This window comes from Aspergillus sclerotioniger, assembly GCF_003184525.1.
Source record: "Aspergillus sclerotioniger CBS 115572 chromosome Unknown BO94scaffold_4, whole genome shotgun sequence".
NCBI lineage: Eukaryota > Fungi > Ascomycota > Eurotiomycetes > Eurotiales > Aspergillaceae > Aspergillus > Aspergillus sclerotioniger.
The window spans coordinates 935,704-954,503 of record NW_020290994.1 but is presented as its reverse complement, the minus strand read 5'-3'; the positions used below and the strand labels follow the sequence as shown (position 1 = coordinate 954,503).

The following is an 18,800-nucleotide window of genomic DNA, read 5'->3' as shown; positions in this document are numbered from 1 at the left end:
CATACCACGGACAGGTAATCTACGAATGGCAGTAATGATGGGAATAGGAATGGTTGTATCTGCGCGGCCTCCAGCGGCGTGGTACTACTGTGAGTTTTGTCTCAAGAGCAGGAATACCTCGTTGGGGTATGCACCGAATATGCAGATGGAGGTACCCGCTCCAAAGAAGCAAGAACCTTCTGAAGTTACCGTACTCCGTACGGGTTGTTCGGTCGTTCCTGCGCCGGTGGGGGGAGGCAAAACCGCCTGACTAGTCCGACTACTAGTCAGGGACACTGGCTTTAGTCGCTCCCACCACGGGTCGGCCTCGTGCGGCCGCTGCTACCTACCTATCAGTATTCACCTAGGTATTACTCGTTATTATTGTTCCCTCTAGTAACGTCGCATTCGATTTCCAACCACTTTGCTGCACTCCTGCGACAGTCCTTGCGCCCGTGCGGGGTGAAAGAAGCTTCTACAGAGTTATCGCAAGCTGTAGGTAAGAACACAATCGGGCCCAGAAGGTTGTTTCCATCCCCTACCATCCACTATCTATCTCTCTACTAGTATTATCCTGCCCATCCTACACAACACCTAAGCTAAGAGTCGACAGGCTAACACCAAGAGTCATTAACAATCCCGGTTTTAGACATATTATTATAACACTGAATACTATTATCCATCCATCGCTAGAATAAACGGACGGCCCGAAAGCCTCTCTCCCACGCGAGAATGGATCTTTCAGGAGCCTTGCCAAAATAATTGACGATCGAGGAGCAGAGTGAAGAGGGCAAAGAAAAGCAAAGAAAATCCCACCCCTAATACTATGATCAATTTTCCCAAAGGCAAGCTAAGGCAAGGCCACTCTTGTCGCTTTTGGCAAGATGCGAACTGACAAATCCTCCACGGCAAGGTTCAGTTGAAAGTTAAACAGCTTAGTGCTGTGCCTGACCGGCCAGTCTTATTCTTGAGCACGATAGTCAGACAGAACCCCGGCTTGGTCGCATAATCCCGGCTCTAACCCAGGCCACGATGTGTACACACACGCTTCCCTTAGGCGTGTAGCAAATTGGCCGACCTTGTTTCAACCTGCTCTCCAGGTCGTGCTCAACTGCAGGGCCCTCTGCACCACATGTCGTACGGAGGACCTCCGGCTATTCGGCTAGGCTTGACATCAGTATTATCTTGTTCTCTTTGTGCTTCTGCCCCTTTTGGGCGTAATGGTATCTCCGGATTTATAATAATAGCAAGAAAAGATAAACGGTCCAGCGCCGGTGGACTAAAGTGCGGGCACGGTCACCAGGGGTCTAAGACAACGTTCCAGGATGGGAGATTACAGTCCCTCCACTGTATTTCCCATCAATTGATGAGTGGCAGGTGATCGCTCCTCCTCGGCGCCAAATTCTATCGACAGTTTGATATCCGAAATCCTAAATAGAGGCCTCGTTTAGCAGTCTGGGCGCTCATATGCTGACTGGGCCCTACCGCACCGTACTCCGACTGTTCGTGTCAAAGCCTGATCAGCCATCCTTGCCTGCGCCAGGAAGATCATCATTTCATGATGCGCAGTGGTTCGCTCTCGGACGCTAAGGCCCTAAGGATCAAGACTATTTGCTAAGGAAGTCCGGAAGAGGCCACCATGAGGGTGGACTGGCCCATGTAGGACGGCTGTTAGGGGGCTCGTTCGAGTCGCACTCGCATAAAAACCTGCGTCGCTGACGACGTCCCCAGCCGAAAATTCTCCTAGAGCGGCTCAAAGGGCATGAAAGCATCGAAACCGAAAGGTCACACAGCCAGCCTTCTTCTACCTATCCTGGTCGAATCGAAGATATTCCGAGCTCATCATCATTGTCTCAGCGAGATGTCTGATCCTGGTTTTGTGTGCATTGAGCTATGGGCGTCATCCTGAAATTTCCGCCTTCTTTTTCTTCCCTTAGCCCCCTATCGATGTGTGGCTTTGTTGAGCATTGACACCTCTGCCGATTGTAATTCCGGTGTCATTCTCCAGATCCCTCTTAGACGCCCCCATCAAGTCCATCCGGTCGGTAAGCGACGCGTTTGTCTCGGTCGCCCGCCGCTGGGTCCGATCCACCGATCGAGTCAGTCCGCCTTCATCCTGACATTCGTCCACCGGCTGTCCGGAATATCAGATGCAGTGCATGCATATGTCGATCTAGATCTCCGCCCCCGATGCGTGGTCGTGATTGAGGGATCGGGATTCTACTGGTCCAATGAACATAATTCCGCGCATAAATAAACACCGACCGTCGACCCTGGAGACTTCGAATGTCTATCTACCAGTCCGATGGCGTCGATCGAATATACGTCGCACTCGGTCAGGTCAGCAAGGCAAACCGAAGGCAAAATATCCAGCACACCGCACCTTCGAGAAGGGGCAAAGAAGGGGCGATGAAGTAATAGTCCGAAGACCACGGTAGAAAAAAATTCAATGTCTACCTGTAACGGGGACCGTGATCTGGCCCTGCAGATGGAGCCCGCAAAGCGTCAACGCATGAATCGCGGTTAATCTCGCCATCCGTGGTTCGCCAACGGGATTTCATTTCGTGGGCCAGATCTGACCGTACCGAACTCCCTCATCCACCTGAACCCTGAAGCGCCTCTGGGTCTGCGAGGTACCGTCAAATACATTACACACTTGCTTTTGACTTTCGTGGATGCTTCACCTCGGAAGTCGGAAGTCTGAGGGTTGACCTATCACCCAGCCAAGCGTCGCGGTGTGTACCCGGATATTGGCCTCAAGAATAGGTAGGGCCTGCCTAAGTCCACCACCACCACCACCACTCATCTTTGGTCCTTCTTTGGTCCTTCACTGCCTCGGGCCTTGTGCCAGAGACACCATAAAGGTAAGACATTCAAAGTCTCCGTTTTAGATACGGAGTGGTGCTTGCTGGCTAGTCGAATAGTCAGTCCACTTTGTCTTTCCAAAAGCCATCGTCGCTCGCTCTATCTAGTATCTACCTACTTGATACATCCCGCAAGGATGTAAACTCAGCACCACCACTGCCAAGCCCAGCAAACCCCAACCGTATCAACCAAATTAATCCGATATTAATCTTCCATCGAGCCCAGTTATCTGCCGCCGAAAAAAAAGGGTGTTAATACTTAACAACCGGGTTGGCTAGTCATTTCCATCCGTCGATCCGTTTCCGTATCCATCGCCTAGTGTTTCACTAGTCTTTCCAACTCCCGGGTTCCACCACTCAACTGCCCTGTTCTAACTTCTATTCTATTGAGTACCTAGTAGCCTGAACGGTCTTGATAAAGAGGGTCATATCTTTTTCTTTGCAAATCCAATCTTTGTAGCTTGGTCAAGGAGAAAAGGAAAAGGACTCTGGATGTGGTCTTCTGGACCACACGTCGGGCATGGATATATAGCGCTAGTTTGGTAGTAACGGGAGGGGGCGCGCATCTGGATGACATTCGACATGTCAAACTACTAACTATTCCCATGTCGACCGTTGGAGGGGCCTGTCGAGCTACTATTTATCTCTCTATCGATTAGTTTAGTTAGCTAAGGCATCGGAGTATCTCCGAACAAACTTAGCACATAGCATGCATCTAGCTGTCATCGGACAGACAAGACAGGTCAAGTTTTCGTCATCCCATTCTCCAGTAGTAGACTTAATATTGCGAATTGAAATCAGATCTATCAGAAGGCTCTTTAGTTACCAGCACATGGATTACTGTACAACGTACATACTATCTATTCCGTAGATGGGTGCGATCGATATCACTGGAAAACATAAACCATTCCCGCCCGGTCAACACTCACAATCATACCATATGGGGCACGTAGCAACGCCACGTCCTGGATGAAATCGAGGTGACTCTTCAACAACTGCTGCTGCTGCAAACTGATCACTGTGCTCCGGGGCAGACGTCCACTTCCGCCCTTTTTGGCGCCCCGCTTGCCGTTCGTCACGGGCACTGACGAAGTTGGAATATGCTCCGTGGCAATGAGGAGCGAGGGACCGGGCTGGAAGAGTTCGTATCGCGGCTTGCCGGTCGCGCCGCCATCCGATACGACGTCTAATCCGCTGACGATCGTGGTCAGTTCCGGTCGCGCCAAGTCCCAGAAGCGGATTTTGCGGTCGCAGCCCCCGGAAACTATGAACCCGCATCGAGTGCTGTTATCGCGGCCGTCGTCGGGAGAGTCGAAGCCAACAGCGAAGGCGCAGATCGTGCCTGAGGGGGATGGTCCAGATGGGTGGTCGGTCGGTCCGGAGGCAAGTCCTTCCATCGCGAAGCGGCTGAGCATACCTTCTGGTCGGCTTCCTTCGACGTGCCAGGCTTCATAGTCGCGAGAGTTTGGGAACCCGAGTCGGGGTTTGGCGCTGTCGGGACCGGGGCTGGGTTGTCCGGCGTTCGAGGCTGGGTTGCTGACGCCGGGCGAGTCTGCTCGATATACCTCCCTGCAGCGGACTTTCTCGATATCCCAGACAGTGATTTCGTTGCCGTGGGTCCCGCTGCTAGAGACGCAGACCCATCGCCCACGTCCCTTGGTGGGATGGACTTGGAGTCTGTGGATAGCGCCCGACCCCGAAAGGCCCCAGGCTTTGAGTCGCACGCGGAAGCGCAAATCCCAGAGATCGAGAATGCCGTGGGTGGTGCCGATGAGTAGCCAATTGTGTTTTCGGTCACAGCAGAAGGTGGTTGGGGTTCCGTGGTGGACTGGGTTTTGTAAGGAGTAGACCGGAAGCATGGTCTTCATATCTAAGGCTAAGATACGGCAGGTGTTTGTAGCAATAAGCAGCGTGGATTGGGCCTCAACGCGGAAATGCTCCATCCAGACAGGATACTCGATGGTCCCATCTTCAGCTGTTGGTAGCTGATACTCGCGCACAAGTTGAAGTTTCCCGTACCGGACTGTGCCGTTGGTGCTATGATAATCCACTTTCACCGCATGGATGCTGCCATCATTTGCTCCGCTGACGAACGTGTGAGTATTTTCAACGAAAGTCAACGTCTTCACTTTGGCTTCGGTGGAATGTCGGTATGTCTGACGAGATCTTGGGGTCAGGTTCTTTTCCAGACGGGTGGTGTCCCAGATCTTGACAGTACCATCGTCGGCGGCGGTAACGAAGAAAGCATGATCTGGTGCCACAACCACGCGGTTGACAGGCCCACTGTGCTCCCCAAAAACGGCGACGGGACCCCCCGTTGGTTTCCACACTTTGTCAGGTTCAAGCCCGTTGGCTTTTACGATCGGCCGTCTTGTGTCTATCTCTTTGACATAAGGTCCAAGATCAAAGAAGTCGGTAGGGTAGTTTTCCGCAAACACAGAATCCAGCAGCTTGAGAACAACAGGATCGTCACCCGCATATGAGTGATTGGCGTGGAATTTGGGGGACTCGTGCTCAGCTGCTTTCCTGTCAAGCGGGGCGGGGGAAGGGGATGATGGTACCTCTGTCCGCTGAGATGGTACGTCAACTTTGCCAAAGGCGTTAGCCGAGCTGGTGCCGGTTTCAGCATATGCTTTGGCGGAGTCCTTGCGGTTGAGTAAACTCATAGCACTGGATTTCCTTTGCACACCGGCGGTCAACTTCTTTATAGCAGGGTTCTCCGCATCAGTGGGCGTGGATGAACTGTCTTGTCCAGGACTCTCCCTGCCTCCTGAGCCCCTACGCCCAGCATCTGAGCCAGGTGGTGACAAGGGCCGAGATCCTGGAGTGGCACCGGGTGATGATGCTATTGGTGAGGATACGGGTGAGTTCTCTGCTCGGATGTTGTCTAGAGCACTCGGTCGTGGAATCGATAGAGTGGCCCCCGTTTCCCTCTGACTCCTCGAGCGCATATGCCTTCGGCGCGAGTCAGGCCTGTTATCGATAGTAGTTGAAGCGTCAAGTAAAGCATCTGTGATGGTGTGTGGTTTCCGCTCGTCAGTGCGATCGTTTTCGGGCTTCCCCAAAGAACTTCTGCGGGGTTTGATGTTTTGAGTCTTGTCAAAGAAAACAGTCTGAGGGGTCACCCCATACTGCATTAGAGCAATAACGTTATTCAAAGGGGATCCTCCAGGATCTGAGTCCTTTGATTGACGCATTGACAGTCTCCAAATGTACTCTCTGAGAGCCAGAAGCTTGGGCTCGTCATCAGCGCTCATTCCCATGTTTCTTAGTCTAGTGATCCACTGCTCATCCTCCTCATTTCTCGGTTGCAGGCTCGGATGACTGGCGATCGTGTGTCCCACCTTGGATAGAGCACTGTCGGTTCCATTCAGCGTGAAAATCCCATCACGACCTGCAGCTTTCCAGAAGATACCCTTCTCTGCCTTTGAAACCCAAACGAAGGCCAGATCGTATACACCCCTTGAAAGCGGCTTCTTGAGTGCGTCGAGCATCTCTTCCTCTGAGAAACTGAATACCTCAGCTATAACGAAGGGTCGGACAAGAGGTGTGAGAATGGAATATTTATCGGCCACAGAAAGGAACTTGGTTGAGTTCACGACGAGGTGAACCGCTGCTTCGCGGATCCAAGCGTTTGGGTGAACAAGGAAGCGGACAGTGATGTGAAGAAGATCCCATGTAGTCGACCGCTGGAAAAGGCCAAGATCGGCCATCGCGGCTAGAGATCGAAGGACCCTTTCGACGACAAACTCTTCTGGATCTGTCATCGACTGGACCATCAACGGCAGGATGTACTGCTCCAAACTTGTACTTCCGACATACGCTGCAACACCAATAACGGCCTCGAAGAAAGCGCACTTCAAAATCCAGTCTCTATCATTCAGATAGGTATTTAGATGGCTCAAGACAACTTCACTGGTTTTGAGATTACCGAAGAACACGCAGAGGTCGGCCACAGAGCCCAGAAAAGCGCGACGGACCGAAGCATCGCTGTCAGTCAAGAGAGATTTGGTGTGATTCTCGAAGTACTCGAGGAGATCGACTCTTGCGACGTCATAGAGATTATGATATGTAGCATCCTCCGTCCATCTGGGTTCGGACCCAGCGGGTATCAGAGCTGGCAAACGGGTGTCAGAACGCAGAGCCTGTATCATGTCCAGAAACCTGAGCGAGGATCGTGCCAGAGATGCAATGCAGGATGCGTATGCAGCGCGGACCAACGGGCTTGGATTTGAATTAGCGTTAGGAACGAACGGTTGCAGTCTCGGGAAGATATATTCTGAAAACAAGTATGCATTGACCGGAGACACCACATGGACCATTTCCAAGAGCTGGGCAAGAGCTCGAATTGCAGCGACCTTCACTGAATCTGCGCGGTCATTGAGAAGTATCATGATGTACGGAAGAACGCGATCCAATTTTGCCTCATCCGACAGCCTCTCAGCAAAAGCAAGGAGGATGTCGCAAGCCTTGACTCGGGCGGATGATTTGGAGGTATTGCGCAAATTAGATACGACCAGAGTTAGAAAGATCAACACGCCGTCATCCGGTTGGGATGGAGATTTGGGTGTTGGCTGTCCATATTGTGGCAGGTCCAGTTGAACGGGGAACGTATTGCCGGTGAGTCTCGAGGATGTGCGACTAGACCCGTCCTTTGCGGTCTTAGGCGAAGCCCCCAGGAAGTAGGATATTTTATCGAAATCATAAAAGACCCGTTCAATTCTCTCGTCAGCCTCTCCTCTATTTGCTGACTCGGCTTCAACCTGCGCTCTACCCGACGACGGGTCAGTCATGAGCGACAAGTACTGATGCAGGAAGCTGTAAAAATAATCAGGGAACGCCTTGTTCTTCCAAAAATTTAGATATTCTTCTGCCGAGTATCTAGACTCTGGCTCAAGCTGAATCATATGCAGGATCAAGGCCCGAATCTCTGGGTCCTCAATCTTGGCAAGTTGGCTATGTTCCGGACTGTATTCCCCCTTGCGGTATTTGTAGATCTGGCTGAGGGTGAATATTGGCGATTCTAGGAAAAGCTCCGCGATAACGCAGCCGGCGCTAAATATGTCCATTGCCCAGTTGACATGTCTACTTCCTGGTTCTTCGCCAGCCACAAGGAACCTTTCGGGTGCTAGATAGCAGGTCCGACGCCCTGAAGTATCGAAGTAGAAAGAGAAATCTGCAGGGTTATCCTCCGGAAGGAACGTCGGCTTGAAGGAGGATGAAAAGTCAGAGAGATAGAGCCAGTTCCATGAGGTGACCAAGACATTTTCCGTCTTAATATCACCATGGAAGACGTCAAGCGAATGGCAATCCCGTAGTGCACAGAGAAGCTGAAAGGCGATCCATTTCTTCTCAATATCTTCGGGAAATGGCCGAGTACTGCATAAAGTCAGTGACCAGACTCACAAAGGCTCTGATTGCGACGCCTACCTCATCCGGTCATAGAGAGAGCTGTGGATGTATTGGCGGACGAGATAACCTCCGGTGCTGGTTTCCAAGATCCTTTGATAACTCAGGGCATTCGGAACTTCAGACAGTAGCTTGCGTTCCCCTATACTAGGTATTAGAGTGCCAATAGGAGGTAAGAAGGAGCAGTTATAGAACATACGGATGATCGCCTTGATATATGGCTCCAGCTTCATGCTGGGGTAAGGCTTCATGATGACCTTCACAAAGACCAGTCCATTATGCTGCCGTGCTCGGATGCTTTTCATAAATCTGCCACCGCCCATGGACTTCTCATACACCAGATCCGAGAGCTCGGGAACATCGATCCCAGCCGAACCCGCGGACAGGGTCGTGAGGGAATAGCCTTGGCCCATGGTGTAGAGGCGCCTTCATCTCACAGGGCTTGCAGCTTGGAGATTGTCCTAGTCATCTATCATCAAGATATTGTAGAAATAAGTTGCCGGATAGTTCTACAGCATTAGATCAGCCCCACCCGGGGTTTAGCAAATTGATCGTAAGATGTCGCAACGTCAAGTTCAACGCGTTCTGGAGGGGGCCGATAGTGCATAGCAGTCACATGATGTCTGCGGAAGGCGGTGAGTCTGCAGCATCGCCGCGCCTCACGGCCGCTTCCTGATGATGCGAATAAGACTAACCATCTGAGTGGATGGTAAGGGAGCGGATAATCGGAGCTTCCATCGCTAAAATTGGATGCAGAACGAAAGATTGACCATACTTATGGAACCTTTTCTCGGCATGTTCTGCTGGATCGTATCATGACTGATCATTTGCCCCTCGAATGACAGGTGTCGCCGATCCACGTCGGTGACGAAGGTCTCTCTTTGTTGGCCAATTAACGTGACCTTCTCGATGTTTCGCTCACTTGGGTCGCGGTGCACAGCTAGTTCAGGCGTTGAAGTGCTAGCCAGCTTCGATCTGATTTGGGGACTGCAATCGACTGGCTTGTTAAGAGAGTCGGAGCTTGTTTCGCCAGCCGGTGGGCACCACCAGCTGCAGCCAATCACACCGCACAGGGCCCCCATAAACCATCGGCCCCGTTTGCTGATAGCTGTACAGCAGATGATTCCCAAGCACTATTTAGCAACCTCCCGGATTTCGTACTCGCCCCCAGCTCCTTGCTACTGGATTGTAAACGGCGTGCATACCTGGTGACGATCTACCATTCCTGGATCTTCTCCTCCTGGGTCTCCACTGCCAGGACCTCAGATAACCTCATGTTCCCTGGATCCCAGGTTCGATAGTAGTACCCGTTACTAGCTCTTGACTAAGTTAGTATCATCTGGGGAACGTGCCTCACCGACACATCGACACTCGCACCTCTTCAGAGAAATCATCCCTGAAAAAACCACCTGTTGGTTGGGAACAAGCCCAGGTAATTCTATCCATGATCACTCCCCACGGTCGCGTCATATCAGAAGGTCCCGCTAAGCTCCTGAACAGCTTGACCAGCTCTCTCACCACATGGCTTCCCTACGGCTGGAGTCCTCTACTTCATCAATTGCACCCGCTGAACAGCTCCCTTTCGAGGTCCCCATCATTGATGACAATGAGCTACTCGTTGACGTGGTTCGAAAACTTCACAAGTGCGCGACCATGTCTCCCTACATAGCTAGCCTCGCTAACCGTGGCCACTTAGTTATATGCTCGTCGCTATAAATGATGTTGCATGCACCTTTGAGGAGCTGAGATTTTCCCCTCATGGCCAAAGCCTCAGGTTGCTCTTGTACTCCTTGGCCGAAAATTCCCACAACCCTTGTATAATATCTGCGTTGATGTGAGTGATTCGTACCTAATTGATCTCCCCCGACCAGATCTAAGTCTATCTAAGGATCCTCAAATGGCAGTTCAGCAACGATGCAGAGAACGATTGGGGCTTGAACGAAAGTCGGGGATATGCCTGCGAATACGTCGCATGGCAGTTTCTCTGTCACATTGATCAGCGTGAAACCATTGAATACCTCCTCGAGGAACTGAAAGTTCCCATCCAAAGTGGAATCAATATCTCACAAGCAGAGAGAGGCACATCTGGATTTGCGTCGGCGGCTGGCGAACCTTTCACGCAAGAGGGCGAAAGGACCCCTTTATTGTTAAGCTCATCATCTTCGCTTTATCGTTTCTTCGGCGGCAAGAGGCGTACAGGGAGCTCTCTCGACATAGATGAGCCGGGAAGCAACGTATCTGCAAGTGATGCATATGAGCTCGAGCGACTGTCAAGGTTCTTTGGACTCAACGCACTAGAAATTGCAACAATTGCCCACGCAAAAAGATTCCTCAGTCAGAAAGTGGTCCAGAAAGTGATAGACAATATTTGGAACGGCGAGATTGTTTTCTGGGATTCTTTGAGCGTGCATTCGAAGAAAAAGCCCCAGTTCTTTAACAAAAGGTAGTATGCTCCGAACATTGGACGGCGTCATTGCCATGTGCTGATTTGTACGCATTGTGTAGAACGGCAGATCCATACTCCCGATTGAGAGTACCAGTATACCGGAAGGCCTTTGAAGCTGCCTTCTTTGTCTCATTCTTATTCCTCTACTATGCGGTGTTGGTTGAGAGGAAGCCTACTGGGATTGGGTTGTTTGAGACCATGATGTACATCTGGATCGCTGCCTTCGCATATGATGAAGTTAGCGGGATGGCTGATGCCGGAATGCTCTTCTATCAGATGGACTTTTGGAGTGCTTGGAACATGGGCATCATTGGCACAGGACTTGCCTTTGTCATTACCAGTGAGTCATTTGCATATCGCAAATCTGCCTTATCCTCGCTCAGCCCTTTCTTTCAGCTGGGCCGGGTTGCTGCGCAGCTGGGGTCATTGACTGATCCTGGCTATGGATTATTCGTTGACTCAACAATCATCCAGGGATAATCGGTCTAGCCAAACATAGTGATTACATCACGGATGTGTCGTTCGACATCCTATCTTTGGAGGCGTTGTTTCTGGTTCCAAGGCGAGACCTGCCTCCCTGCTATGAGACCCGTTTCAGATTCTGACACCAGAGCTGAGCAGGATCTGCTCCCTTGTCAGCTTGAATTCTTATTTTGGAAGTCTGGTAAGCCATCCCTGCAGCTGTGTATGCGGAAGAACCCTGTTCTGGAAAACACGTTGACAGATTCGACGCACAGATCCCCGTGCTCAAAGAGATGGTATGGCTCTCCACCCCTCCAGACCGTGGCCGGTGGCGAAAATCCTGATAAGCTGCTCTAGACAAAAGCGTTTTTTCGATTCATACCGGTTGTCGTAGTGCTGTACCTAGGTGGGTGACCCCAATAATGCATGGGACCAGGCTTAGGACCAACGCGGTGGACGTGCACCTGCAGGGTTCTTGACTACATTCACCATGCTTGCGCGTGACCGCCTCTCTCTGCGCCAAATGTCGTGGATTCTGGTGAAGGTGTTCTTTGGGTATGGCGGTGAAGAACCCCCATTATCGACCGCTACTTGACTAACCGGACGAGGCAGATCGAATGTGCTGGGCTTCGTGCGTTGTTCCTGTTGTGGTGGCATGTGTTCTGCAAACTGACGGTGGCTGAAATGATTGGAAAAGGACATCGCTCACGATGTGAGTCTAATGCACCCGGCGGCCGCCATGCAGCCCAAACCCGAATGGCCAGGGGTTTTGCAGAATCGGTTGGCTCTCGAGTAAAGTTGACTGACGCGCTAATTCTTAGATTTCCCCGATATTTGGCTACGGACTGATGTGAGTTTTCCCTATGTACTCTACTGCGCCACAGGCCCCATGGGACGTGCCGGTCGCATACACTTGCGATCACGTTGGACGTGCCCAGCTGTGCCGAAACTTCGATGGCTAGCCATGTTTTCCTTTTTCTCCCTCTTGCTTTAGGAGAAGGGGGCGATGCGTCTTCTTCCCTCAGGGCTGGAGGCCCATGGACGCCCGTAACTCCATGGCGCCAATCGGTCGCGGCGCAGGGTATCGCCAGATGTGGCATCCGCACGATCGTCCCATCACCACTATCTCGGGGGGCACAGGAGGGTGGCTGATTGGTATGACCTACAGGTTGATTTTCGTCTCCATGACCAACTTGCTGTTGATTTCGTCGTTGGTCAGTCTGATGAGCATGAGTCTGGAAGGGGTACGTCCAATGATGGTCACTGCGGGGCCTGCCCGGGCCCCGGTATGTCCGCCGTGCTAATCTGTCGACCCAACCATTGCCCTTGTCTAGGTTATGGCCCATGCCCGCGAAGAGTATCTCTTTCAGTAGGTGTCATGCTACATCCTATTCGGCCCTATGGCCGCCCGCTGATGTGTGGAAATAGGCTGTCCATCTATGTCCTGGAAAGTAGCAATTCCCGTCGCCTAACGTACTTCATGCCCCCGCTGGTCCGTATACCGTCTCGAGTCACCCTGCATGATTGGTTTGGGTCACTAACAGTAGGCGTCACCTTACGGCAGAATCTCATCCCCCTCCTCTGTATCCGCCCCATGAGGCTCTTCTTACCTGCAGAGCACATCCGCCGGGTGCGCATCGTGCTGCTCCGGGCCACACACCTGCCCTTTGTCGCACTGATCTGGGCCTATGAATCTAGCCGCCGCTACGTTTCTCGGAGAAATAGCCAGTTCCCACCAACAGCGACGACGACGGCGACAGGGAGCAGTCGACCTACGTCTGCCATCCAGATGGGGTTCCCTCTCTCCACGCACCATGCCCCGCTCCATGCCTCCGCACTCGACGGGCGTTCGTTGGGATCAAGCCGGCCTAGGGAACGGTCTAACCCAGGTCAGCAACCCGCGGCGCGCGGACCAAGTTCGGGGCAGACCGGCCGTGGTGACACCGCGGATATGATCGACGAGGTGGAACGGTTGCGCACCCAAGTGGAGCGAGTGGCTGCTCGGATGACCTTTCACCAACGAGGCCAGCTATGATGCAGGAGAGAGGAGGAATGGCTGCAAGAAACTGGGATGCCGTACAGGGCGAAGTGGACGGGCCACAGCGGAAGGACGATATAGACACGCACCTGGTGCATCGCCGGTCCCATAGCCTAACGAATTAGCGTGAGCACCGGCCAGTGACCAATCCGGAAACGGGGGGTATGTACGGAGTCGGAGTACGGAGTAGTAGGTGCAGACCCGCCAGAGATGAACAACTGCTTTGTGCTCCGTACACTGGATAAATATGGTTGATGTTTTGTACAGGTTGTATAATTTGTGTGAATATTTTTTTTTGGTTATTTGCACCCATTCTAGAGAGAGAAATTGTATAGAAAACCGGACGACCCAGGAAGAAGTTGGTGACTCCCGAAGACGGATCTCCAGGGGCAGGCATTTGAAAAATAAAAATAAAAAACAAAAAAGCAAGTTGGACAATTAACCATTCCGAACCTAAGAAAAAACAGGAAACGATCTCGAGGAAATGAAGAAGATTACTAGGCAGGTACTAAATTGTAACAATGAGACGGGGGGCACCCCTAGGTACCTAGTGACTGAACCGGGCTGGGATTTCTTTGTTGACTTGTCCAGGGATGGGACGGCCGGGATTAGGGCCGGCTTGCAGCCCCTCCCTCCTGCTGTTCTGCCCGGCTCGGGGGGAGCGTCCTGCTTCACTCCGTAGGCCGCCTCGCTATACTCCCCTCCTCCCTTCCCTCCCTTGTGCAACTTCATCCATCCATCCATCCTTCATCTCCTCTCTCCTCTCCCCTGAGTCCCCTCAGCCATACTGCCGCAGAGGCTCTTTTCTCGCGCAGTGTCTACCCACAAATCATTTCGAGCCCCTGATGGGGCAGTGTTGCCAGTCGTGCCTCTCTGGCGACACGCACTGCAGTGCAACCTCGCCAAACTAGGTTACCAGACTGTCGGGTCCTACTATTCCCTTTTCAAGAAGAGCAGAGGCAGAAAACCGCGCGCTGTTTGACCCGAGAGTTGCTGATCCAGAAGTCAGGCAGTCCCCCCGGCCACACTGCCAATAATTCAGCCGCTATTGTTGCCCGTCCTGCTCCAGCACCATGGTTTCCCAGAGGCACCGCATCCCTCCCACCCCCCCACTACTACTATCTGTTTCCAATTACCTGACCTACTCCGCTCCCTCCGTGCCATCCATAATCTATCATCATGTTCTTATTGACGGATCCCCTGGCTCGGTCAAGCCCGCTAGGCGGCAAATGACGGCGTCGTCCGGTGGGAATCAACCCATGCACCCTCACACACCCACTCCCTCCCTTTCCCCCTCAACAGGGTACGGCGCCGACTGACACCTTGGCCTGATCACACTCTTCCGGCGCTAAATTCTTGCGCAGAGTCTCTAATTGTCGCGCCTATCTGAATAATGCTGCAGACCCAGGCCGCAATCCACTTGGACCGGGTCTTCCCAGCTAGGTCCGCTCTGAATTCTTCCCCATCCATGTAGCAACGTCCCGTCAAGTCTGCCTTGCCTGATGAGGCGTCAAACCTCTTGCGCATTTCTCTTTCTTTCTCTACCTGTGCCCCATGCAGCGCCTGCTGTACTCCAATCATCATATGGCATTCGTCGAGATAATTTTCAGCTGTTGTTCATGGTTCGCCACATCCTCTCACCTTACAGCAGCATCGCTGTTGAGTCATTTCTTCTTATATACACTGTACATCTTTTACCACTCTCGTTGGATTGCAACTTCATAAATAACTCCTCCACACCGGCCTCTTCTCAGACTTGGAATCAAACGCATCACGGGAGTTTCAAAAACATCGAAGTGACCTGGTTTGCCTAGATACACCCACGTCCCACCCTTTCCCCCTAGTTACCGCCTCCAGTTTTTTCTCTTTTATCTTTTTATGCTTGAACGCCAATTCTATCATGGATCGTACGCCGACATCGTTTCCATCTTCTCCTGTTGCCTACTCATCTCCTTTGCATGCAGTTCCTTTCGATAGATACGACTTCCAATCATTATCCGGCCTGGGACTTTCCAATTGCGATACTGGATCCCCCTCCGATCAGATTAGACTGTACCCCTGTCCAGAGCAGTACGCGCTGTCAACAAGCAATTGGTCCGACCCGATAACGCGTTCGCCCAATTTCCTCGAAACCCCACCGGACGTCAGTCACTTCCCACACTACGAGCAATTTGGTAGCCGTGCAGATGTTTCCGTCTCGCCCAGTTACAGCCCAGTCATGGATTTCCGTGTAATGCATGAGGATATCTCTCGCTTCTGGCCTAACACTCCTCCTTCGGAGACGGCCATGGTTTCCGAAGGATGGACCAATGTCAAGGAGCAGCCGGAAGAGATCTGGGATGCATCCCTGGTAGATGGCGCCAACAACCCTACGATGTCTACTATGCCACAACTGCCCCGGCTACAAATCAACACCACCTTTATCCATCCCCAGCGACCAGATGAGACCCAGACTGAACTAGATGCGAGTCGTGAGGTTCCTGCTGAAACTATCTCGAAATGGATTGAGGATGTCAATGGGTCGCCTCATGGCGAGCAGCTCAAGATACCATCGGCCAGCGGTCTTGAATGTACAACGTGTGGCCTTCGCTTTACGCGACGCTCTAACTGTCGGGAGCACATGAAAAGCCACGACCCTACCTACGTACGGCAGCACCCATGTGAAACTTGTGGAAGGGAGTTCAGGCGGAAGACTGATCTGAAGAGACACGTGGATAGTGTACGTATTAGAGTATGGATTGATTCAAATCTGTTGCTAATAGTACATGCAGATCCATAAAGGAATCCGAAAATACGGCTGCGAGAAATGTGGTCGACGCTACAGCCGGCAGGACACCCTTTCGAGGTAAAGCAGACTTGTCACGCTATTTTCCAGTATCCCATACTTACAATAACACAGACACCTGTTGGATGGCTGTGATGGAAGAACCCGAAAATCTCGAGCCCCACGAAGGGACCTCTAGGCCAAACTTTCCGGCAGCGGCCCTTGATGGATTAACTGCCCAGTCTGACAATCGCTTCAATTTTTTGGTAACGCCATATCTGCGTTGATCGCAAGATGGCTATGAACAATACACGGCTGCATATTCTCGGGAGGCTGCACTGACGTTTTTACTGTATATCTGAAGCATAACTAGTCATGTACATTTTTTTGTATGAGCGCAGGGAGGGCATTGTGGATTTGCTTTTGGCTTTTTGTTTTCTTTTGTTTTTGTTTTTTTTCTTCCCTCATGGAGGCTACGTCGACACTTGATTGAAGTTGCAAATTTTGGAATAACGCTAGAGCTCCAGCATGGCCCAGGAGTGGCTCATAGAAATCAAGCAGCGCATGGCAGGACCATGCTCATCGTTTACCGAGCCTTTAGCCGCCACGATTACATCTGCTCCTCGGGGGACTCACTAATTTTCCTTGCTTACGGCCTGCTTTATTGCTGTTAAGTCCACTGGACCACCATGGGCTCTTACGATTCATGGCTAAAATAGATCATGCAGATGGATCCTGAGTGCTTGCGCTTGTACTTGCACTTGCAGGGATGCAGCCTCACTTCCAAACACCCACGGGCTCCTTTCTGTATTTTCCTGTGACTCGGATCCGCTGAAGGGCCAACGTCGGAAGGAATGGATCCCGGGCGACTACTGAAGTGACCGGTCTTTCTGTCGTCTCCTACGCTCTCGCTATCTATGAAACTGACCCAATAGCGCATCAGTGCAGAGGACATCCACCCCCATACTTGGGGGCTGGCTGTGGAAACTGAAAAAAAGTACGAAGCGGAGGAGTATGGGCTTGTTCCGGACCTGCACGACTCGTTAGCAATGTGCCGTACGGAAGCTTATATCGGCCAAGCACACCAGGAACAAGCCAAGTGCTGCACCGGCTGCCCTAGCAAACTCAATACACGCTGGAAAGCCAGTCCGCGCGGAACCGAATCGGACACCGATGGTGATAGCTGGGTGGGCTGCCAGTCAGCGGTGGAATCATCGCGCGAGGAGACCAGGGCGCTGAGCCGTAAGAGGCAGACGATTACTGCCACCACCGGGGAGCCAGCGCCAGGGTTCCATTTGGCCGCGGGAGTTGTCAGAAAAGGCTACCCATCGCCGAGCGCCGTAGAGATAACCATTACCGTTATGGCTTGGAGGACTATGGGGAAGTCGGAAAGGTTCCTAGTGGACCCATCGAGTCTAGCTGAAGGCACGGAACATCGTCCGCAGGTCCTTCCTCTTTTGCCCTGATCCCGCCGGAGCAAATGAATTTCGACTTTCTAGTCACTTCATCTGCGCTCCATCGGCTCCAACTCTAAGACCAGTGGAGGTCTGCGACCGGCTATGGTTTGATGCTACGGAACGAACAATCCAGACCCCTAACGAACCTTTTTAGGTCCAAACAAGCGCGACCCGGATGGATCCCGCCAAGCGCACGGAATGGTCTGCTGGTGCTTACGGTGAGGTTATTCCACGGCGCGTTTCGTGTACGGCGGTGGGCTTTGCTTCGAAATCCCGTCAATTGCCTCAGCCTCTGCTCTCTGCTTACTGGGAGTCCCATCACGACATTGGACATTGTCGGTGCCGGAAAAGGTCCAACAAGTGGTCGGAACAACCATTATTGTCACAAGCGGGGGACCGAAAAATGGCGCCATTCTCATCGTCAGAAGCTAAGCGCGCGAGTGGAAATTAACTCCGTTCATGGCTGAATGATTTGGAGATGGCAGAGAGCATACTAATCCAGGGGGGGGCCAAGGCTCTAAAGAAACCATCATAATCATCGCACCCTAACTAGGCACTTGGTACTGGTAGGCTAAGATGGGATAAACGCCTTGACCAAGATAGTTGCCTTGTGCACTGTGCGCTGACGGGCCCTTGCTGTTGATTTAAGCGACCAGCAGGTTAAGCGACAAGAGCAGTGGTCTAGGTATCTATGTCCTTCAGCCTACGTATTAGGCAGCCGGCAAGTCGATCCATCACTCGATCATTCAGGTTGACACTAGATGGATTGAGAGCTTGTTGCGGAGCTTTAGACCGTGGTGAGCTGTGGTGGTCTGCAAAGTCCCAGTGATGAGCAGGAAACTTGACCCCGACGGAGCAAGCACCAGTGGTCAATTATTCGACGCTGAATCAGTCAACTAGCCGGGGTCCCAAGGCCATCCTACAACCGAGTACAGCAACTACAAGTGTGATTCAGGTTATGCCGCAGACCTTGCAGACCAGTGTCTGCCAGGCTGGACAATATACCGTCAAAGCGCGTACTATTTCGTTGCACGAAGTTGGTTATCAGAGGGTGTTAGCAGTAGATTGCAAGGCACTTGCCGACTTGCTGTTAGAGAATGACCCGGCTTTGATGTGAACAAGTATGTGCGGCAGTGGACTATTCTATTCTCGCCAATTGCAGCATGGAATGAAGCGACAGCCATGGAGTAGTAGTGAATTGGGATCACATCGTTGGGCTTGTCTTTCTGGAATATCTGGAGGAAGGTAGAAGAAGTCAACACACGCGAGCGACGGTTCAGGTACCGCCACCCGGAGGAACAATATGGTTTTCTGCCACCGCCTGGGCGCCGATTGGACACTTCCCCGCCCATGGCAGTGATTGTCCCTCAGTCCTCCTATT

At 52.1% G+C, this 18,800-nt stretch overlaps 3 protein-coding genes across 3 annotated transcripts; 2 read left to right on the top strand and 1 right to left on the bottom strand.

Annotated features, from left to right (window-relative positions):
- Positions 1 to 3,607: 3,607 nt before the first annotated feature.
- Positions 3,608 to 8,929, bottom strand: BO94DRAFT_509323 (ubiquitin-binding serine/threonine protein kinase VPS15). The gene is made up of 3 exons (XM_025609698.1): positions 8,452 to 8,929; positions 8,274 to 8,394; positions 3,608 to 8,222 (listed from the first exon to the last, which is right to left on the bottom strand). The coding sequence occupies exons 1-3, from the start codon at positions 8,663 to 8,665 to the stop codon at positions 3,731 to 3,733; spliced, it is 4,827 nt and encodes a 1,608-aa protein (XP_025471454.1). The 5' UTR covers positions 8,666 to 8,929; the 3' UTR covers positions 3,608 to 3,730.
- A 591-nt stretch (positions 8,930 to 9,520) lies between these two features.
- Positions 9,521 to 13,257, top strand: BO94DRAFT_281822 (uncharacterized protein). The gene is made up of 17 exons (XM_025606628.1): positions 9,521 to 9,684; positions 9,753 to 9,895; positions 9,949 to 10,086; positions 10,141 to 10,695; positions 10,758 to 11,038; positions 11,173 to 11,260; positions 11,320 to 11,362; positions 11,436 to 11,456; positions 11,518 to 11,566; positions 11,631 to 11,715; positions 11,773 to 11,791; positions 11,858 to 11,872; positions 11,982 to 12,010; positions 12,329 to 12,404; positions 12,495 to 12,529; positions 12,589 to 12,652; positions 12,725 to 13,257. The coding sequence occupies exons 2-17, from the start codon at positions 9,774 to 9,776 to the stop codon at positions 13,193 to 13,195; spliced, it is 2,091 nt and encodes a 696-aa protein (XP_025471453.1). The 5' UTR covers positions 9,521 to 9,684; positions 9,753 to 9,773; the 3' UTR covers positions 13,196 to 13,257.
- Positions 13,258 to 15,098: 1,841 nt separating this feature from the next.
- Positions 15,099 to 16,161, top strand: BO94DRAFT_553580 (putative C2H2 finger domain protein (Ezf); the record flags this gene model as incomplete). Its single annotated transcript, XM_025613667.1, has 3 exons — positions 15,099 to 15,842; positions 15,970 to 16,043; positions 16,098 to 16,161. 3 exons carry the CDS (start codon positions 15,099 to 15,101, stop codon positions 16,159 to 16,161), a joined length of 882 nt encoding a protein of 293 aa, XP_025471452.1.
- Positions 16,162 to 18,800: the final 2,639 nt, after the last annotated feature.

Excerpts from the sequence above, each read along its gene's own strand:
- BO94DRAFT_509323 (XM_025609698.1), bottom strand. The coding sequence starts at position 8,665 with ATGGGCCAAGGCTATTCCCTCACGACCCTGTCCGCGGGTTCGGCTGGG. Across the intron at positions 8,395-8,451 it reads ATATATCAAGGCGATCATCC|GGGAACGCAAGCTACTGTCT; the intron begins GTATGTTCTATA and ends TACCTAGTATAG. Across the intron at positions 8,223-8,273 it reads TCTCTCTATGACCGGATGAG|TACTCGGCCATTTCCCGAAG; the intron begins GTAGGCGTCGCA and ends GACTTTATGCAG.
- BO94DRAFT_281822 (XM_025606628.1), top strand. The coding sequence starts at position 9,774 with ATGGCTTCCCTACGGCTGGAGTCCTCTACTTCATCAATTGCACCCGCT. Across the intron at positions 10,696-10,757 it reads CCCCAGTTCTTTAACAAAAG|AACGGCAGATCCATACTCCC; the intron begins GTAGTATGCTCC and ends CGCATTGTGTAG. Across the intron at positions 11,457-11,517 it reads TCCCCGTGCTCAAAGAGATG|ACAAAAGCGTTTTTTCGATT; the intron begins GTATGGCTCTCC and ends AAGCTGCTCTAG.